The following is a 17,042-nucleotide window of genomic DNA, read 5'->3' as shown; positions in this document are numbered from 1 at the left end:
TGTCTGTGCGTGTTTTTTGTTTGTTTGTTTTTTAAGTGACACAAGACAAAGAGTCCGATGGTTTTAAAGATTTGGAGCGACGCAAATGGTTCGATAAAATTGTTGTTATATTATTGTTATTTCATACATCGTTTGTATATTGTTGTATGGGCCTGTGGAAAAATTTGAACTGCAACGCGCACTGACGTCAGACGTGTTTAGGAGGACGGACTCCATCAATGGCTTTAATGATTTTGAGTGACACAGATGGTTTGATAAACGTGTTATTTATGTATAGTTATTTGAGTTATTTAACTGTTAATGTTACATCAGGCCCATTCTCAGCTTCTCGTTTGTGTTTATGTCACGTTAGCATACCGTATCATTAGCCTGTTGTTGCTGGTTCATGTCTGTTTTTGGTGTTGGATTTTGTCAAACAAATTTCCCCCAAAATGAGACTTAAACTCCAGAGCGACTTATATATGTTTTTTTCTTCTATATTGTGCATTTTATGGCTGATGCGACTTGTCTTCCCAAGCGACTTTTAGTCCGAAAAATACAGTAGTTTTATCAGATGAATTCCATTCAAGGTGCTGTTTTATTCTTGGGAAACACAACGTGTTAAATGCGTTGGTTAGCTTCTCGCTAGCGTTTCTTTGTAGCTTGACTGCAGTGCTTGTTTACAAGACTTCCATAGCATTTGCGTCAGTCTTTCTGCTGACTTTAGAGCTGTGCCCTCAGTTTACACTCATTGTGGGTGTATTTTGAATAGTTGTACCAGATGAATTGCATCAAAGGTGCTGTATTATTCTTTGAGAACACAATATTATGTTTAATGCATTTGTTAGCTTCTCGCTAGTGCTAGCATTAGCTTAGTTCGTAACTTAACTGCAGTGCTTGCTTACAAAGACGCTCTTAAATATTGCGAGGGGATTTATTTTATTACGTGTTATGTACGGTTGTATGGACAAGTCTTCTGCCGTTGATGTCTTTTAATTTTTCAAAATGTTTGGAGTTTTTAATTTATCAAAACGTTTGGAGCTATCTCGGCCATAAAAACTACAAATATGTCGACCGGAAAGGGAGGTGCACATCTTGTGGCCTGGTATGTCTGGGGTGTGAAGTATCTCATTTGTATTTAAAGAGACTGCACCAAAACGGCTTGCTCTGAGCCGCACTTCAGAACAAGTAGAAAAGAGGAACTTGTGATGGTATCAAAACAAGGAATTCAGACAAAAGCATCACTGTTCCACTTTATATAGACCATAACTGAGTAAAACGTAAAACTGTATAAATTTTATTTATTACTGAGATACTTGCGCTGTAAAAGACAAGAAAAATGAGTTTGAAATACATTAAACATGCCAAAAATACTATTTAAATACAAAGGTTGCCAATTGTTTACAAATAGCTCTCTCTATACACCAGGCATGTCCAAAGTCCGGCCCGCGGGCCAATTGCGGCCCGTGGTCAAATTTCATCAGGCCCGCAGCCTCTGTGATAAAATCTTTAGTATGTGGCCCGCCGCCATTGTTGTCCAGCGCTTTAATACACACGTACCAAAGCTATTTTATATTTATGCCGCAGAAATGTAATCTCGCGCGACCCGGCGTGATTTCACAGCGAGAACATGACTCCAGCTGTCCTGCTATGCGGAGCATGCGCAAGTCAAATGCGGAAATAAACCCGTTGTAAAAAGGGTACGAGCGAACCGGCTGCGTGAACCCTGTGGGAAATGTTCACGAGGCGAAAATAATTTTAAACTCATACATACAGTACATACAGTTTGTTCAATGTTATCGTATTTTATGTATTACTTATAACTCCTGTTTAAAATGTTCATGAGGCGAAAATAATTTTAAACTCATGTAAATTTAAGGTATTTCATACAGTTTGTTTAATGTTGTCGGACTCTTCAGATATGAATGAAAGGCAGAATTTGTGTTTTTAGAGTTGTTCACATCTGCCTGAGTGGCTTATATTTGGTTAGTTTGTCATTTAAAAAATAAAGACAATTGGGAGAATGAAATTTGTTTTATAACAGTGTTTATTTGGATGAAATTGTAGTTAAAAAAAATGTCCGAAAAAACTACTGGCCCCCGGGCCCCTTCACTTTATCAAATCTGGCCCTCCTTGCAAAAAGTTTGGACACCCCTGCTATACACGGTTGTTATTGCGTGAAATCAACTCTTCAGTGGGAACCCCCGTGATCTTGTGGTCTTGCAGATTCCTGGACACGCACCACAGTCGACGATCTGCATTGCAACCTGTTGTCTTCTTTATGGACTTAGCAATGCAGCCGTTCCACAGTCAGTGTGAATTAGGCGTAAGGATCTTCCTTTTTTTTTTTCACAGGTGAACTCCCTTGGAGAGACAGCGCAACGTCTAATCCAGTCCCACCCAGAAGCAGTGGATGACATTCAGGAGAAGTGTACTGAGCTCAACACTGCCTGGAGCAGCCTAGTGGGACGCGCTGACCGGCGAAAAGACAAACTTGGAAATTCACATGATCTGCAACGCTTTTTATCTGATTTCAGGTGAGAAGGGCATTTTCTTTGTGTGTAATCAAAGTCTTTCGTATTTTACTTTATTATATTGATGAACTCCATCTTAAAAAAAATAATTTTTTTTAAATCGCATACTAACACTCAAAAAGCACAACCAGACCTTTCAAGATACAAATCAAATTTGTCTATGTGAAGCCCTTTGAGACTGCTTGTGATTTAGGGCTATATGTACAAATAAACTTGACTTGAGCTAAAAACCTAAAGTTTTCTCAAAAGCCAACAGTGCACCTTATAGTCCAGTGTGCCTTATATATGGACCAAATTCCTAAATTTAAACTGGCCCGAAGCATTGTGTCATGAAATCAATCATAAGTGGCCCGCTGAAGACTATGAATCATGAATCAAAAAGACTATAGATCATTATTTTGTGATTATAAAGTAATTTTTTGCGTCTGAAGTTGAAATAAAGAAGATAAAATGGAGAATGATTTGGATTAAAAATCTGACATGATGCGTTAATGGTGTGCCTTATAGTCCGGTGCGTCGTATATAAGGCCAAAGTTTTAAAATGGGCCATTCATTGAAGCTGTGCCTTATAGTCCGGTGCGCCTTATAGTCCTGAAAATACGGTACTCACCCAGTCTGAAAATACATTAATTGCACCAAAAGGTAATGACGAGTACGTGAGCACATTGCAAGCAGTACGTGGAAGCCTACAATAATCTGTTAGTCTCACTTTTTGTCTTCTCTGTTTTTTTTTTTGCAAGTGTAGAAAATTAGAAGAGCTTCCCCCTCTCCAAGTAAACTTAGGAGGTCAAGAATAAAGTGACAGTTTTATTTTTGTTATATAGGTTTGAAAACATTTGTTTTGGTTTTCTGTGGGTTTTACACAGAGCAATAATGTAAAATGTGTGACTTTTGGGATGGTCCGGCATGCATTATTTGCTTTTACAGAGATTTCTATGGAAAACATTGCTTCTACATACAAACCTGATCGTGGAGCCAATTAAGTTCGTTGTCTAGCTTACAACAGTGCCTGTTTACATGCAGTCATTATTTGGGTTAACATCAAAATTCCAGTTTCTGAAACAATCAGAATAACCCGTTTACATGCTTCAACGGACAGTGCTACTTGTACGTATAAATACCCCAAAAAAGAACGTGACACACATCGATATCATGGCGCAAATATACATAATTTCTGCTTATTACTTTCTACCATAAATAAAACACATTCTAGTAATCTCACTCAGTAGGTCACCCACGCCAAAAGTGTGTTTTTTTTGTGTTTTTTTTCCTGAGTTCTGCCATGATCGTTTACATCTGTTTGTGTGAGTTGCGTGCCAGATTTATAGACTTGTACATGTGCAATGTCTATTAGGGCTGATGTCTGCGGGTCAGTTCGTCAGATGATTGGGCGACAAGCCCTTGTCCGACCGAATTCTTGTTGGTCGAGCAATCAATGATGTCAGTTTTAACTTTGGATTAAAATACTATGTGTGCGGAAGGGGCAGATAGGCTGTAAAATCAGTTATTATTTAAAATATGATTGAACAAATCTGATGTTTGTTTTCTCAAGTATAAGACTCAAAAACTCATAGAAATGAGATCATTCACCCCCGTTTTCTACTTCACAATTTTGAACTCTACAATCGACAGGAAGAGACTAGTGTTACCAAAGGTTTGACTTTGATACTATACCTCCATAAAGTACCTTAATATCTGTACCAAAACGGTACATCGACAAAACTTTAAAAACAGCAAAAGTTGCAAGAATAAAACTGACAAGCAGTCTTTTGAGTTGATGGAAACTTGATCTTGAAGTGATAATTGTCTGAAGTTCTATTGCTCTCTTTGTATGCAGAGACCTCATGTCCTGGATTAATGGTATCCGTGGACTTGTTTCTTCTGAGGAGTTAGCCAAGGATGTGACTGGAGCTGAAGCTCTTCTTGAAAGGCATCAGGTGAATTAAAAGTGATTGATTTTGTGAAGATTTCTGAAACATAAAATGTTCCTCAATTTTGTCCCTTTGCCTCTCTTTTATTTCTTCAGGAACATCGCACGGAGATAGATGCTCGTATTGGTACTTTCCAGGCCTTTGAGCAATTTGGACAGCAGCTGCTAGTGCAAGGCCATTATGCAAGTCCTGAGATCAAACAAAGACTAGAGGCTTTAGACTTGGAACGAGCTGACCTGGAAAAGGCCTGGGTACAGCGTCGCATGATGCTGGACCAGTGCCTAGAGTTCCAGGTAAATGTTGAAAAAAGATTGCTTTGTAAAATAAACACTACTGTCACCACTCCCGGCAGTTTAGTCTACGTTATTTATTGACGATTTTCTGTATTTGACTTGCAGCTCTTTAGCAGGGACTGTGAACAGGCTGAGAATTGGATGGCAGCTCGTGAAGCCTTCCTTGCAACCGATGACAAGGGAGACTCCCTTGATAGTGTTGAGGCACTAATCAAAAAGCATGAAGACTTTGATAAAGCTATTAATGTGCAGGTGAACCTTCACACACATTTTGTAACCTTTGTAGATGATTGTCTTTTGTTCTGTAAATTTGAAATTGTCTGGATCCACAGGAAGAGAAAATTGCTGCTTTGCAATCATTTGCCAATCAACTAATTGGAGCTGACCATTACGCCAAACCTGAGATCTTCAGTCGACGCAATGAAGTTCTTGACAGGTTGTACACCTTTAAAAAGAAGATGCTACTACCACTACTACTAATATATTGGATTTATATTGCGCTTTTCTACAGTATCCTCAAAGCACTCAGTAGATGCATTATTTGTACGCTCAAACATTCACACTCTGGTGCTGGTAAACACGACTAGCCACAGCTACAGCTCGGATATGTTTTCGGATCATAAAAAATATATTTATAAATAGATGTTACTTTGTAAACACGTTATCCCATTAAATAAATTTAAAAAATCAACTTAGAGTACCGAGGCGGCTCGGTGACGCAGTGGGTAGCACGTCCGCCTCACAGTTAGGAGGATGCGGGTTCGATTCCACCTCCGGCCCTCCCTGTGTGGAGTTTGCATGTTCTCCCCGAGCCCGCGTGGGTTTTCTCCGGGCACTCCGGTTTCCTCCCACATCCCAAAAACATGCTTGATAGGCCGATTGAAGACTCTAAATTGTCCCTAGGTATGAGTGCGAGTGCGGATGGTTGTTTGTCTCTGTGAGCCCTGCGATTGGCTGGCAACCGGTCCAGGGTGTCCCCCGCCTACTGCCCGATGACAGCTGGGATAGGGTCCAGCACGCCCGCGACCCCCGTGGGGACAAAGCGGTTCAGAAAATGAATGAATGAACTGAGAATACCAATTATGGCCGTTTAGATTTTGGGAACACAACTGTAAGTGCAGTATAAGAAAGGCTATCTTATTTTTTTCATCTGGACAGTGATTGATAAAGACCTCAAAGTACATTTAAGGTTCATCCTCTCCCTTTAGAATAAAGAGTTGAATTGCAAACTAGCCTATATCTACATCATTGAGAGAAAATAAGAAAAGAAAGCAAAGAATCAGTCGTGGCACTGCTTGCTGTTGCCATAATTGCCAGCCAGACACTCGTTGCTTGTAGCTGGCGGGCAGCAGTGCCACTTGAAAGCACTTTTTTTTTTTTTTTTTTTTTTGTCACTGACCAATCCCATGAACCATTTGCGGCCCGAACTGTGATTCATGATCAATACAGATTATGGATCAAAGATGATCCGTCCCAACGCTACGTAATTCAGAGCTGGTGCACGCACGCTCGACCTTATGGTCAAATACAGGCTATCTGGTGGAAGTACATTGAGGTCAGAAAAAAATAGTTTTCTTAAGGTAGACCTAAACACCAGACACAAGACAAACTAAAAAAAAAAAAACAATTCCAAACTCTAAAGAACTGATGCTTTGAAAGGTGGCGTCGACTGAAGACCCAGATGATTGAAAAGCGTTCAAAGCTAGGTGAATCCCAAACCCTGCAGCAGTTCAGCCGAGATGTGGATGAAATAGAAGCTTGGATCAGTGAGAAACTGCAAACTGCGACTGACGAATCCTATAAGGACCCTACCAACATTCAGGTAAATTTTTAGCCCCCTACTGACACCATTTACTCAATTGGTAATACAAATACAGTAAGATTTGAAAATGTTCGCAGTGCTTCACTTAATCCATGTTATGTTACAGCCTCATTCCAAAATAGCAAAATTACCCTTCCCCTCAAAGTTCTACGCACACCACCCAATTCTCACGTTTTATGTATTTATTTATCTATCACCTGGAGCACGGGTCACGTCATTTTATGTGGTCCCCAAATGCAAATCATGTGTGTCAACTGTTTCTTATTTAAATACCAAAACAGTCAATTGTCTTTTAATAACAATTACATATTACAATATTTTTTTGTTTTTTTTACTTGCTGTGATTTTGGACCAAGTTTCAGTTTAAAGCCATTGTAAATGTTTGACTGCTGTTGTGTTGTCACTGCTCCGCCAGGCTGCTTAAGCTCAGTGTCGATACGATATCTCCGCATATGCATATTAGACATGTTAGCTTTCTCTCCCACAGACAATTACATTGAACACAAACGACAAATAACTTTCATTCATTTAACAACGCGACCAAAATCCTCTGTCTCAATCAGAAATCAAAAATGTCTTCAGAACGGCCAACCCGAATGTGGCCGGTGGTGCTGTTCGTTCGGGTTTGTCCGTGATTGGCGTCATCTTGCGTGTGAGGTTATGCTACATTCAAGTGATCCTCGCAATTATGACGTGTGCGACCAAACTGAGCTTCAGGATAATGGAACGAGAAGTTGAACCAAAGTACTTACAACTTTGATTTTCCCGTTTGGTTCAAAACTGTTACTCTCCTAATATCTGTACCTCTTGTTGCAAGTGACCATATAATTCCTAATTCTCATGTTGTCCTGAATTTTCTCAAAAGCATTTAAGCGTGACAGAAAAAAAAGGAATCAGAAAGGAGACAAACCCTATTTTCTTTCACAGATGTCAAATTGTATTATATCATACATAATTCATCATTTGTCTAACCCCACTCTCCTATCTGACATTCTCTCCTAATGTCTTTTGCTTTTTTTTTTTTTTTTATAGCTATCCAAGCTTCTGGTAAGTTTGAGTACCGTTAGTTTACTAACCACCATCTTCCTTTGTTCATATGATGCATAATAATAAACATAAACTCTTGTGCCATATTTTTATAGAAATGTAGAAAATGTAGCTTTTAGTTCAAAGCTGTGTGTGCCCTCGTGCGTGCGTGCGATATGTATGTGTAAAATATATGCATATATATGACTTGTGTGTGTGCGTGCACATGCTCTGTCTGTCTGTCTCTCTGTGTTCATACCGGGTTTGTACACATGGGCTCGCATTTTTATATGTATAATTTTAGTAGACATACCTACTCAGAAAAAGTTGTTGATATTCTTACCTTTGGGTGAAACTTCTAAATTTAAAATGCACTATAACCTTTCTTGTCAAATTTAATCTGAATTCAATGTTTCTGTGCTTTTTGGATTACTTGCTGTTCTCTGACAAGAGCTGAAAAGCATAATGCACCTGTTTCGAACAATCCATGATACATTTATTGCTTTATTTAGAATAGTTTTTATAAATAGTCATCTTCCCAGAGAAAAGACGGCACCAAACAGTTCACCAAGACTAAGACCCCATTCAGAGGCTTTAAACAGCATGTTTTCAGGTGGAAGTAACCACTGATCTTACGTCATGTGTTATCAGCCAGTTCCACAGGGATACAAAGAGACCATTCACTCGATGTTGGAGAACATCAAATTGTGCAAAACTAATGAAAAACTGAATAGTAACCAATGTCTTTCAAAAGTTTAGGTCAAATTCACGCTTAAAAAAAATACATTTTAAGTTCATACAAAATTTCACTCATACACCAAATGTCCAACTTTTTCTGAGTACTATTGTGTCCAATATACCTTGTATTAATATTAATAATTTTTCCATTGACAAGATGTCCGCATGGATATTAGGTAGCTGCTCATGCATACCTGACATGCTTCCCTCCCCCCAATGACTGTAGAGTAAACATCAGAAGCACCAAGCATTTGAGGCGGAGCTTCATGCCAATGCTGACCGAATCCGTGGGGTCATAGATACTGGTGACACACTCATCCAGAGAGGTGCCTGTGCCGGCAGTGAGGATGCAGTCAAGGTATTTGTGCTTTCATTTAAATTTTGTTATAGTAATGTTAACAACTTTTTAATGTTTTTTTTTTTTTTTAAATGACAGTATTCTAATACATGTATAGACATATAAAAAGATGAGTTAATCTTTAAAAAGCAATGTTGTGCTTTAAAGCTATCATTTAATGTAATTAACTGATGAATGTTAAATAATGGAATATTATTTATTCATTGTTACTGTCTTGGCACTTTAAATGAAATGTTCATTAGCCCCGCAGTGGGGTAATTTGTATTTCTAGAACAGTAATAGTGGTTACAGGAAACAAAAACCAAATAAGCATAGAGCACCACGTGCTTTGTGTTTTGTAACTAGAATGTGAAGGTGAAAAAGCTGAATAAATACTTGGGAAATGCTACAGAATGTTTAAAGTTCGAACGGTTTGAATATGTCAAATAATGTAGGAATTAGAAGGGAAAAACAAAATTTTGTAAAATTTGGCATGAATATTAAAGTTAGAAATTATGATTTTTTTGTTAAGTGGGAAGTTGTGGAATACATAGGCATAAGACGAATAGTTGAAAGTTAGAACGGGTTAAATTGGTTTTGCATGAATATTTGGAATACGTCAAAAGTGGAATGAAGTGAATTGGATGAATTATGTGGAAGTAGTAGCAGGACAATTCCACCTCCAACCCTCCCTGTATGGAGTTTGCATGTTCTCCCCGGGCCCGCGTGGATTTTCTCCGGGCACTCCGGTTTCCTCCCACATCCCAAAACATGCTTGGTAGGCCGATTGAGCACTCCAAATTGTCCCTAGGTGTGAGTGTAAGTGTAAAATGGTTGTTTGTCTCTGTGTGTCCTGCAATTAGCTGGCAACCGGTTCAGGGTGTCCCCCGCCTCCTGCCCGATGAGAATAGAATAGATCTTTTTTGTCATTGTCACATGTACAATGAAATTTAAAAGTGCCAACCGATCAGTGCAAAAAATAAAAAAGATAAAAGATACAAGCTAAAAGTCTATACAAACTAAAAACCACACAAAAGAACATACACTAACAGATAACATGTAATTGCACACATAGGATAACATAAGTGTGAAGACCTTCACACTAATAATTATAAAGCACTGGGTTTTTATAGTAGCGCTTTTCTGTAATGTACTAAAAGTGCTCACAAGTGGATGCATTATTTATATGCTCGCAAAGTCGCACTCTGGTGGTGGTAACTCTAGTGACATACCTCTTGATATTTTAGGTTATTTGAGAGAATTTGTATGCGGGTTATTTGATTGTGTATCCAAGGTTTTGGATCCGCTCATTATCATGTGATCCTTAAAAACCAAGGTTGTTCAAAAATTAAGAATTAATTAAGATATTTATTTTTGTCTGCATTTTATTTTGTCAGTCAGGAGTCTTCAAAAAGCTTTTTTTCTCTTTAGGTACGCCTTAGTGCCTTGGATGAGCAATGGCAGTTCCTTGTCAACAAATCTGCTGAAAAGAGCCAAAAACTCAAAGAAGCCAATAAACAACAGAACTTTAACACAGGCATCAAAGACTTTGACTTCTGGCTCTCTGAGGTGATTACCTCCATACCATAGGCTGTAGAAACACTTTTACAGATTCGAAAATGACTGACACATTGTGCTTTTTAGGTGGAAGCACTTCTTGCTTCAGAGGACTATGGGAAAGATCTGGCCTCAGTCAACAACCTGCTGAAAAAACACCAGTTGTTGGAGGCTGATATTTCTGCTCATGAGGTAGGTTGTTGCGTAGACAGGCAGGCATGGACATGTAGTAATAAAAGTGAAACAGATGATTAAAAAGTCTAGATGGACAATATAGGTTCATCATTAACTCTTTGAATGCCAAGCATTTTTAGAAAAAAATAACCCCTAAAATCCAAGCCGATTTCGAGCATTCACTCATTTTGTAAGGCCTACAGAATATTGTCTGCTATGGCTATGGCTATGGCTACTGTATACACGGGTGCTACCAATTGAAAGATTGGACCTTCTTTAATTTGGAAAAAAAACTGTGATTCTAACTGATACTGTTCTTTAGTTATCACCATTTGAAAATAGCTTGGTTTCACTCAAATCAGCAATCTCAGACAAGTTAGTTGTACTAAGTTCATTTTGTTTCCCATTTTGTTTCCCTTGTCAATCACTTTTTTTTGGTTCTTTTATCACAAACAATTTTAATTTTAGGTTATATTACCTGACATGTTTCAGCCTTCATCAGAGTGTCACTGCTGTAGTTGTGACGCGTCTTTATCAGCTGATGGATGAATGAAGGCGTGACTCACCTGTCAGATTTGACAGATGAGTCATGCCCTCTGCTGTCCCTTCACCTCTCCAAAATGCTGCTCCAGGTGGTAGAGAGCATGTAGGCTCCCTCCTCCCTGTTGATGGTCCTCGGGCCTCGTTTTCGGATCTCAATGGCCTCCCTGATCCACCGCTGATGTTTATTTTCTTCGGTGCGGATGACTCTGGCCTTTTCCCAGTCCATGATGTGGTTTTCTCTTTTACAGTGGTCGGTGTTCATGTTCTGCTTGTTGTTTTGTTGCTCTTGTTTGTCTTGTTGCTGTCTCCTTCTCACATTCCTTTTTGTGTTCCATTTTCCTGGTGGTGAAATTCCTCCCTGTCTCCCCGATATATGATTTATTGCATGATTTGCATGGTATCTCGTATCTGGAGTTGCATTTATTTTCCGGGTTGATTCTGTCTTTTGGGTGGACCAGTATCTGACGGAGTGTTGTGTGTGGTTTGATAGGTGTGTTTGTTATATTTTTTCATGGCCCTTTTGATCCGTTCCGTAATTCCTTTCACATACGGCAACGTCACCATACCGCTGGGTTCTTGTTTCTGTGTTTTCTTTTTTCTTTCCCCCTGTGTTGTGTATTTTTTGTTCTTTACCTGTTCTGCACCTTTAGTTATTGCCCATTGTGGATACTGACATTTTTTGAGTGCGTGTTGTATGTGCTTTTCTTCCTGTGTTCTGTCCTCCAAGTCCGTGATTATTGTTGTTTCTTCATATAGTGTTCTGATTACTGACAGTTTATGTATAGTGGGATGTTCTGATGTCCAGAGGAGGTATTGGTCGGTGTGTGTGGGTTTTCTGTGTACTTTTATTTTTATGTCTCCGTTGTCTGTGTGGTGTATGTTGATGTCTAGAAAGGCTATGGATTGATCTGTTTGTGTTTGTTTGTGATAAAAGAACCAAAATAAGGAGAAAATTAGGTTTTTGTGCAAGATATTTTCCGCACAATTGCAACTCTGACACTAATATTTTTTGGTTTAGTGACATCTCAAACAGCTCAACAGCCCATCCCTTCTATAAAACATTCAAAAGAATGTTTTGATGGCAAAAACATGTATTTACATATTTGATAACGTGCCCAAACAGAAATATTTTCACATTTGATTTATTTATTTATTATTTACAAATTTTGGGCTATTTACAGAGATGTTTGTGTTGGTGCTCAAAATGCGTGTGCGTGTTTTGCTATTTTGAAGGGATGTATTTGTGTGTGTCACTGTATCCCGCATCAGAATACTCGTCAGATGACAGCAGTTCATTCGACCTGTGGCTTGTGATGCGGACTTCCGTGTCTATCGCGTACTCACAGCCATCTCCTCTAAATTTGCTCCATCATTTTGCTGTACCACTATCACGAAGAGCAATAGTTTGCTCAATTGTAAGCTACTTGAAAGCCGATCGCTTCCGTTTCGCCATTTTCTCTCATTCCCTGACTTCTTCCATAACTCTACAACTAGATTCGCCAATGTTCTCATTAGGCTTACAGTTTACGTCACCTCTCTATGAGCCAGCAAGAGCAACTCTGTCATCAAGTGGTCAGAGTTAACCACTACAATGCACTATAGCAGGGGTCGGAAACCTTTGTGGTGCACAGAGACATACATGCCCATTTTTTGCAAATACCGTATTTTTCAGACTATAAGTCGCTCCGGAGTATAAGTCGCACCAGCCATAAAATGCACAATAAAGTGGAAAAAAACATCAGTCGCACCACAGTATAAGTCACACTTTTGGGGCAAATTTATTTGTCAAAATCCAACACCAAGAACAGACATGAACCAGCAACAACAGGCTAAACGATACGGTATGCTAACGTGACATATACACAAACGAGGAGCTGAGAACGGGCCTGACGTAACATTCAGAGTTATTCAAATAAGTATTACATAAATAACACGTTTATCAAACCATCTGTGTCACTCCAATTAATTAAATCCATCGATCATCCTTTATGTAAACAATGCCGCATATGCGCCGCACCGCTGATGTCAGACTCGTAAGTTGCATTTGTAATTATTCCACAGACCCATATAACGATATATAAAGTATATTTCAAATAACTATCATATAACAACAATATTATCAAACCATCTGTGTCACTCCTAATCATTAAATCCATCGATCAAATTCCTCGTCCTTTATGTCAACAACGCCGCGCGCGCGCCACACAGATCTAGTGTATAACTATATTGTAGCGTTAAAGTACCAGGAAAGACCTAGGTTTGGTAAACGGCTCTTTATTTAACAAAACAAGAGTTCAACAAGCCAACAACTACTGAACTGTAACAATGAAAACATATACAAGTTGCTACGCAAAATAAAATGTATCAAATAACTATAACATAAGTTTTTCAAACCTTGTGTCACTCCAAATCATTAAATCCTTCAAACGTTGGGCCCTTCGTCATCCTGTGATCGAATCCTTTGTCCTTATGTAAACAACCGCAGCGCTGATGACGTCACTTGCAGTTCAAATGACAGTAATCCCTTGCTACATCACGGTTTGTTTATCGCGGTTTTTCTCTACATCGCGGATTTTTGAAATTTGAGAATTAGTGATAAAATTCACATATAAGTCGCTCCTGAGTATAAGTCGCCCCCCCACCCAAACTATGAAAAAAAACGCGACTTATAGTCCGAAAATTACAGTAATTTCCCATGAGACCCATACCATTAAAAAAAAAAGGGAAAAAAAAGAAAAAAGATAGGCTAGATACAATTAAATGCATGTATTTTAATTAAGATCAAGGATTTTTTGAGTGTACTAATGTATTCTTTTTAATAACGTCATCAAAAGAGGCATATCTGGCTCACGAGCCATAGGGTCCTGACGCCTGCTCTATAGACTTGATTTTAAGTGGCGAGGTGGCCGGGAGTCTTACCTACCCATTAATAAAATAAAAGTAAGTTGACGAGAATACTTGATGGGATCCTGCATCATTATAGTCAATGATGAGTATTCTTGCATACAAAGAATTAAAGTGACCTATATATAACATGTAGAACTTTAAAGTAAAAAAGGAGAGGGTAATTAGCTACCGTATTATCCGCACCATAAGGCGCACTTAAAAGCCTATAATTTTCTCCAAAAATTAAGGTAAGCCTTAATGTTGCTTATTTGTAACAACAGTTTTTTCTTATTTGAATATTTCCCTGCTGGTGATTTGGTTTAAAAAAATCTATTGAGTTTTGTGTTGACCAAATTCCAAAATCTGTAAAGTTCTTTGGTGTGGCTTCTGCCACACAGAGATGTAATATACTGGCGTAATATATAGACCTGATGAACCAATCAGAGAACATTACGTTTTACGCAAGTAATATTTGGCAACACGTACTGTTATTGGGAGCAAGCACCAGACCATCAGTGAGACCGGTCAGGGAGGAGTAACCAGTTTACTACCCATTACGTAATATGTAGACCTGATAAACATTACGTTTTATGTACGTAATATTTGGCAGACACGTATTGTTATTAGGAGCAAGCACCATACCATCAGTGAGACCGGTCAGGGAAGAGTAACCAGACTTGTCTACTCCCTCAGTAGAAAGTGTGTCAGTGTTTGCTGTAGCACTATTCAAACTGTGATGCTCTAGTCCACATGTGTCAAACTCAAGGCCCGGGGGCCAGATACAGCCCGTCACATCATTTTATGTGGCCCGCGAAGATAAATTGTGCATCAAATTTGTGTCATTACTAGAATTGCAAATTGTCTTCACTTTTAATATCTTTTCTTTTTTTTTAATATTTGACCACATTTTACTCGTCTGATTGGAAAACGAGTTATTTGTCAGTTTGTTTTGTAGCTTTTACTGCATATAATATGAGGTGCTCATACATTTATTTGGCCCTCCGAAAGAAGCTATGACTACAATGTGATCCGCAAAAAAAATGAGTTTGACACCCCTGCTCTAGTCAAAGACCTATGTTGTGCCAATATTAGAATTTCAGTAGATGATACCAATACCTGTGATTTTCCACGATTCTCGACACTAATTGGTACTAAACAACAGAATGTTGCACTTTTAAAATCACTAATCCATCTGCTATAGCCAAGAAGGCTTGTGCACGCACCTTCAACATGTGCCAAAACGTAATTTTGCATATTTGAGCCTTTGTCTATGTGTGTGACATTAAATATGTTTGGTAACCGTATTGCCCCAGCTGACTCAGGACGAAATGACTGCACGTAGACATATTCGGGTTAACCTCTTTATAAAGTAACGTGGCACAACAGTCATAGTAAACGGACAAATCTATAATTGCTCCAGTTGCATCCACCTTGAATGCAAAATATTTCCACACACGACTCTTTGAGCAACCTGGCTTCTCAACAAGCCGGCGTGTTGTATTTTCACTTCCTGAAGCCATTGTTATGAAAGACCGAAGGTTTTCTTATTCAGCTCCGCTGACTGCTGCTCCACGCTGCTTGCACCGTACACTGCCCCCTTCAGTTCCGGCAAGAATCGACACAGCTCGCAGAGTAAAAAGTTAAATATCAAATTGTTACCGGCAGTATCGGTTCTTTTGCGAGTCTAGCCTAGCGCTAGTTAACTTTAACATAACAGACTCCAAACCCATCCTAACAGGTGGCCTCGTCACCTGGGACCCAGCCTGTTCTAAAGTAGACTGTCATGAAGAGCTCAAACAGTAATCTATGATCCAATTGTGTTTAACCAATTATTGCGCATTTTCTTTAAATCATCAAAACTTCATTTCAGTTCTCAAATATCGCTTGTGTTTTTTCCCTATAGGATATATTTGATAGATTTTTTGTCCAAACATTTAATGATTTATAAAGGATAATCATGAAAATTCACAAGGCTGCCCAAACCTTTGCACGCCACTGTATATAAAAAATGTTTTGCCCCAGTTTTAAGACTCCAGGACATGTACAGTGAAAGTGAAAAGTTGTAATTTTGGTTTGTAGTTGATTTTTTTTTTATAGTCCATTCTAGTAAATCAATATAAAATGTTCAGCTTTTTCAGTATTTTTAATTCAAGGTCTTGTACACGCCTAATGTCGATCTCTTCTCAGGATCGTCTGAAGGATCTGAATGGGCAGGCTGACAGTCTGATGGTCAGCAATGCATTTGATACCTCTCAAGTGAAGGACAAGCGTGGTGCAATCAATGGCCGTTTCATTAAAATAAAGAACATGGCAGCCAGCCGCCATGGAAAACTCAACGAGTCTCACAGACTGCATCAGTTCTTCAGGGACCTGGATGATGAGGAGTCTTGGATCAAGTAAGAATGCCCACTTTTCACTTCAGTTGCGTTTTATTTGTACCCCAATTGTGCAAAACACCAGTAGATCACTTGAATATTATTTAAACCCATTTACATTTAGTGTTTATAGAAGGACTTTAGATCTAAGCATTGGCCTGAAAAGTTATTTTAAAAAAGGCATCAAGTCAGGCTGCTAGACAAACACACACCAATTCAAAGTTATTCTGACTTACCTTTTCCATAATATGCTTTTGTGATGTCACTTGGAATTACTTGCAGTCCCTATCAACCCATATATAGCAGGAAACAACATTCCACGTAGAGACTAAAATAAGGAGGGAATATCAAATAATACCCATTATAGTCCACAAACATGCCATGTCAGAAAATCACTGTTATGACCTCGGTTATGACCTAACATCTCTCTGGGTACTGAGTAATTGTTGGTTTACAACATAGATACTTATAGATGCCTGGGGTTTTTTTTTTTTTTGTATGTTAAAATATGAACCGTTTTAATCAAGTCAAATTGCTGATTTAGGTTGTTTTTGTATTTGAAGATAACATTTCATTGGCTCAGTGTATTCATATTCAAACGTTACATAGAGAGAAGAAATTGCTTGTAAGTTCAGAAGACTATGGCCGTGACTTGACTGGAGTACAAAATCTGAGGAAGAAACATAAGAGGCTTGAGGCTGAACTTGGAGCCCATGAGCCAGCCATTAAGGTAAGCAATTTATGACGTATAAAGACTAAGTAACAATAGAATATAGTGATCTATATTTAATCCAATACACTACAATGACCAGACTTAATGGGATGATTAATTGTGCAATTTTCACCA

The 17,042-nt window shown here is 38.7% G+C and overlaps 1 protein-coding gene across 10 annotated transcripts in view; it reads left to right on the top strand.

The window, feature by feature from the left end:
• Positions 1-17,042, top strand: part of sptan1 (spectrin alpha, non-erythrocytic 1) — a 100,691-nt gene that overhangs the window by 69,027 nt on the left and 14,622 nt on the right. For 7 of the 10 annotated variants that reach the window (XM_085927137.1, XM_085927136.1, XM_085927135.1 and 4 more), the window contains 12 exons: positions 2,335-2,516; positions 4,351-4,450; positions 4,540-4,737; positions 4,843-4,989; positions 5,070-5,173; positions 6,397-6,559; positions 7,592-7,606; positions 8,550-8,681; positions 10,092-10,229; positions 10,305-10,409; positions 16,008-16,216; positions 16,805-16,925. In XM_085927137.1, coding sequence (XP_085783263.1) covers positions 2,335-2,516; positions 4,351-4,450; positions 4,540-4,737; positions 4,843-4,989; positions 5,070-5,173; positions 6,397-6,559; positions 7,592-7,606; positions 8,550-8,681; positions 10,092-10,229; positions 10,305-10,409; positions 16,008-16,216; positions 16,805-16,925 — 1,614 coding nt within the window. The remainder of the gene's footprint in view (positions 1-2,334; positions 2,517-4,350; positions 4,451-4,539; positions 4,738-4,842; positions 4,990-5,069; positions 5,174-6,396; positions 6,560-7,591; positions 7,607-8,549; positions 8,682-10,091; positions 10,230-10,304; positions 10,410-16,007; positions 16,217-16,804; positions 16,926-17,042) is intronic. The other 3 variants (XM_085927138.1, XM_085927133.1, XM_085927132.1) reach the window with 1 other exon arrangement.

Source organism: Syngnathus leptorhynchus, chromosome 12 (assembly GCF_054491065.1).
Source record: "Syngnathus leptorhynchus isolate UIUO chromosome 12, UIUO_Slep, whole genome shotgun sequence".
In the NCBI taxonomy this organism is placed as follows: Eukaryota; Metazoa; Chordata; class Actinopteri; order Syngnathiformes; family Syngnathidae; genus Syngnathus; species Syngnathus leptorhynchus.
This window is presented reverse-complemented; position numbering and strand designations above follow the sequence as displayed.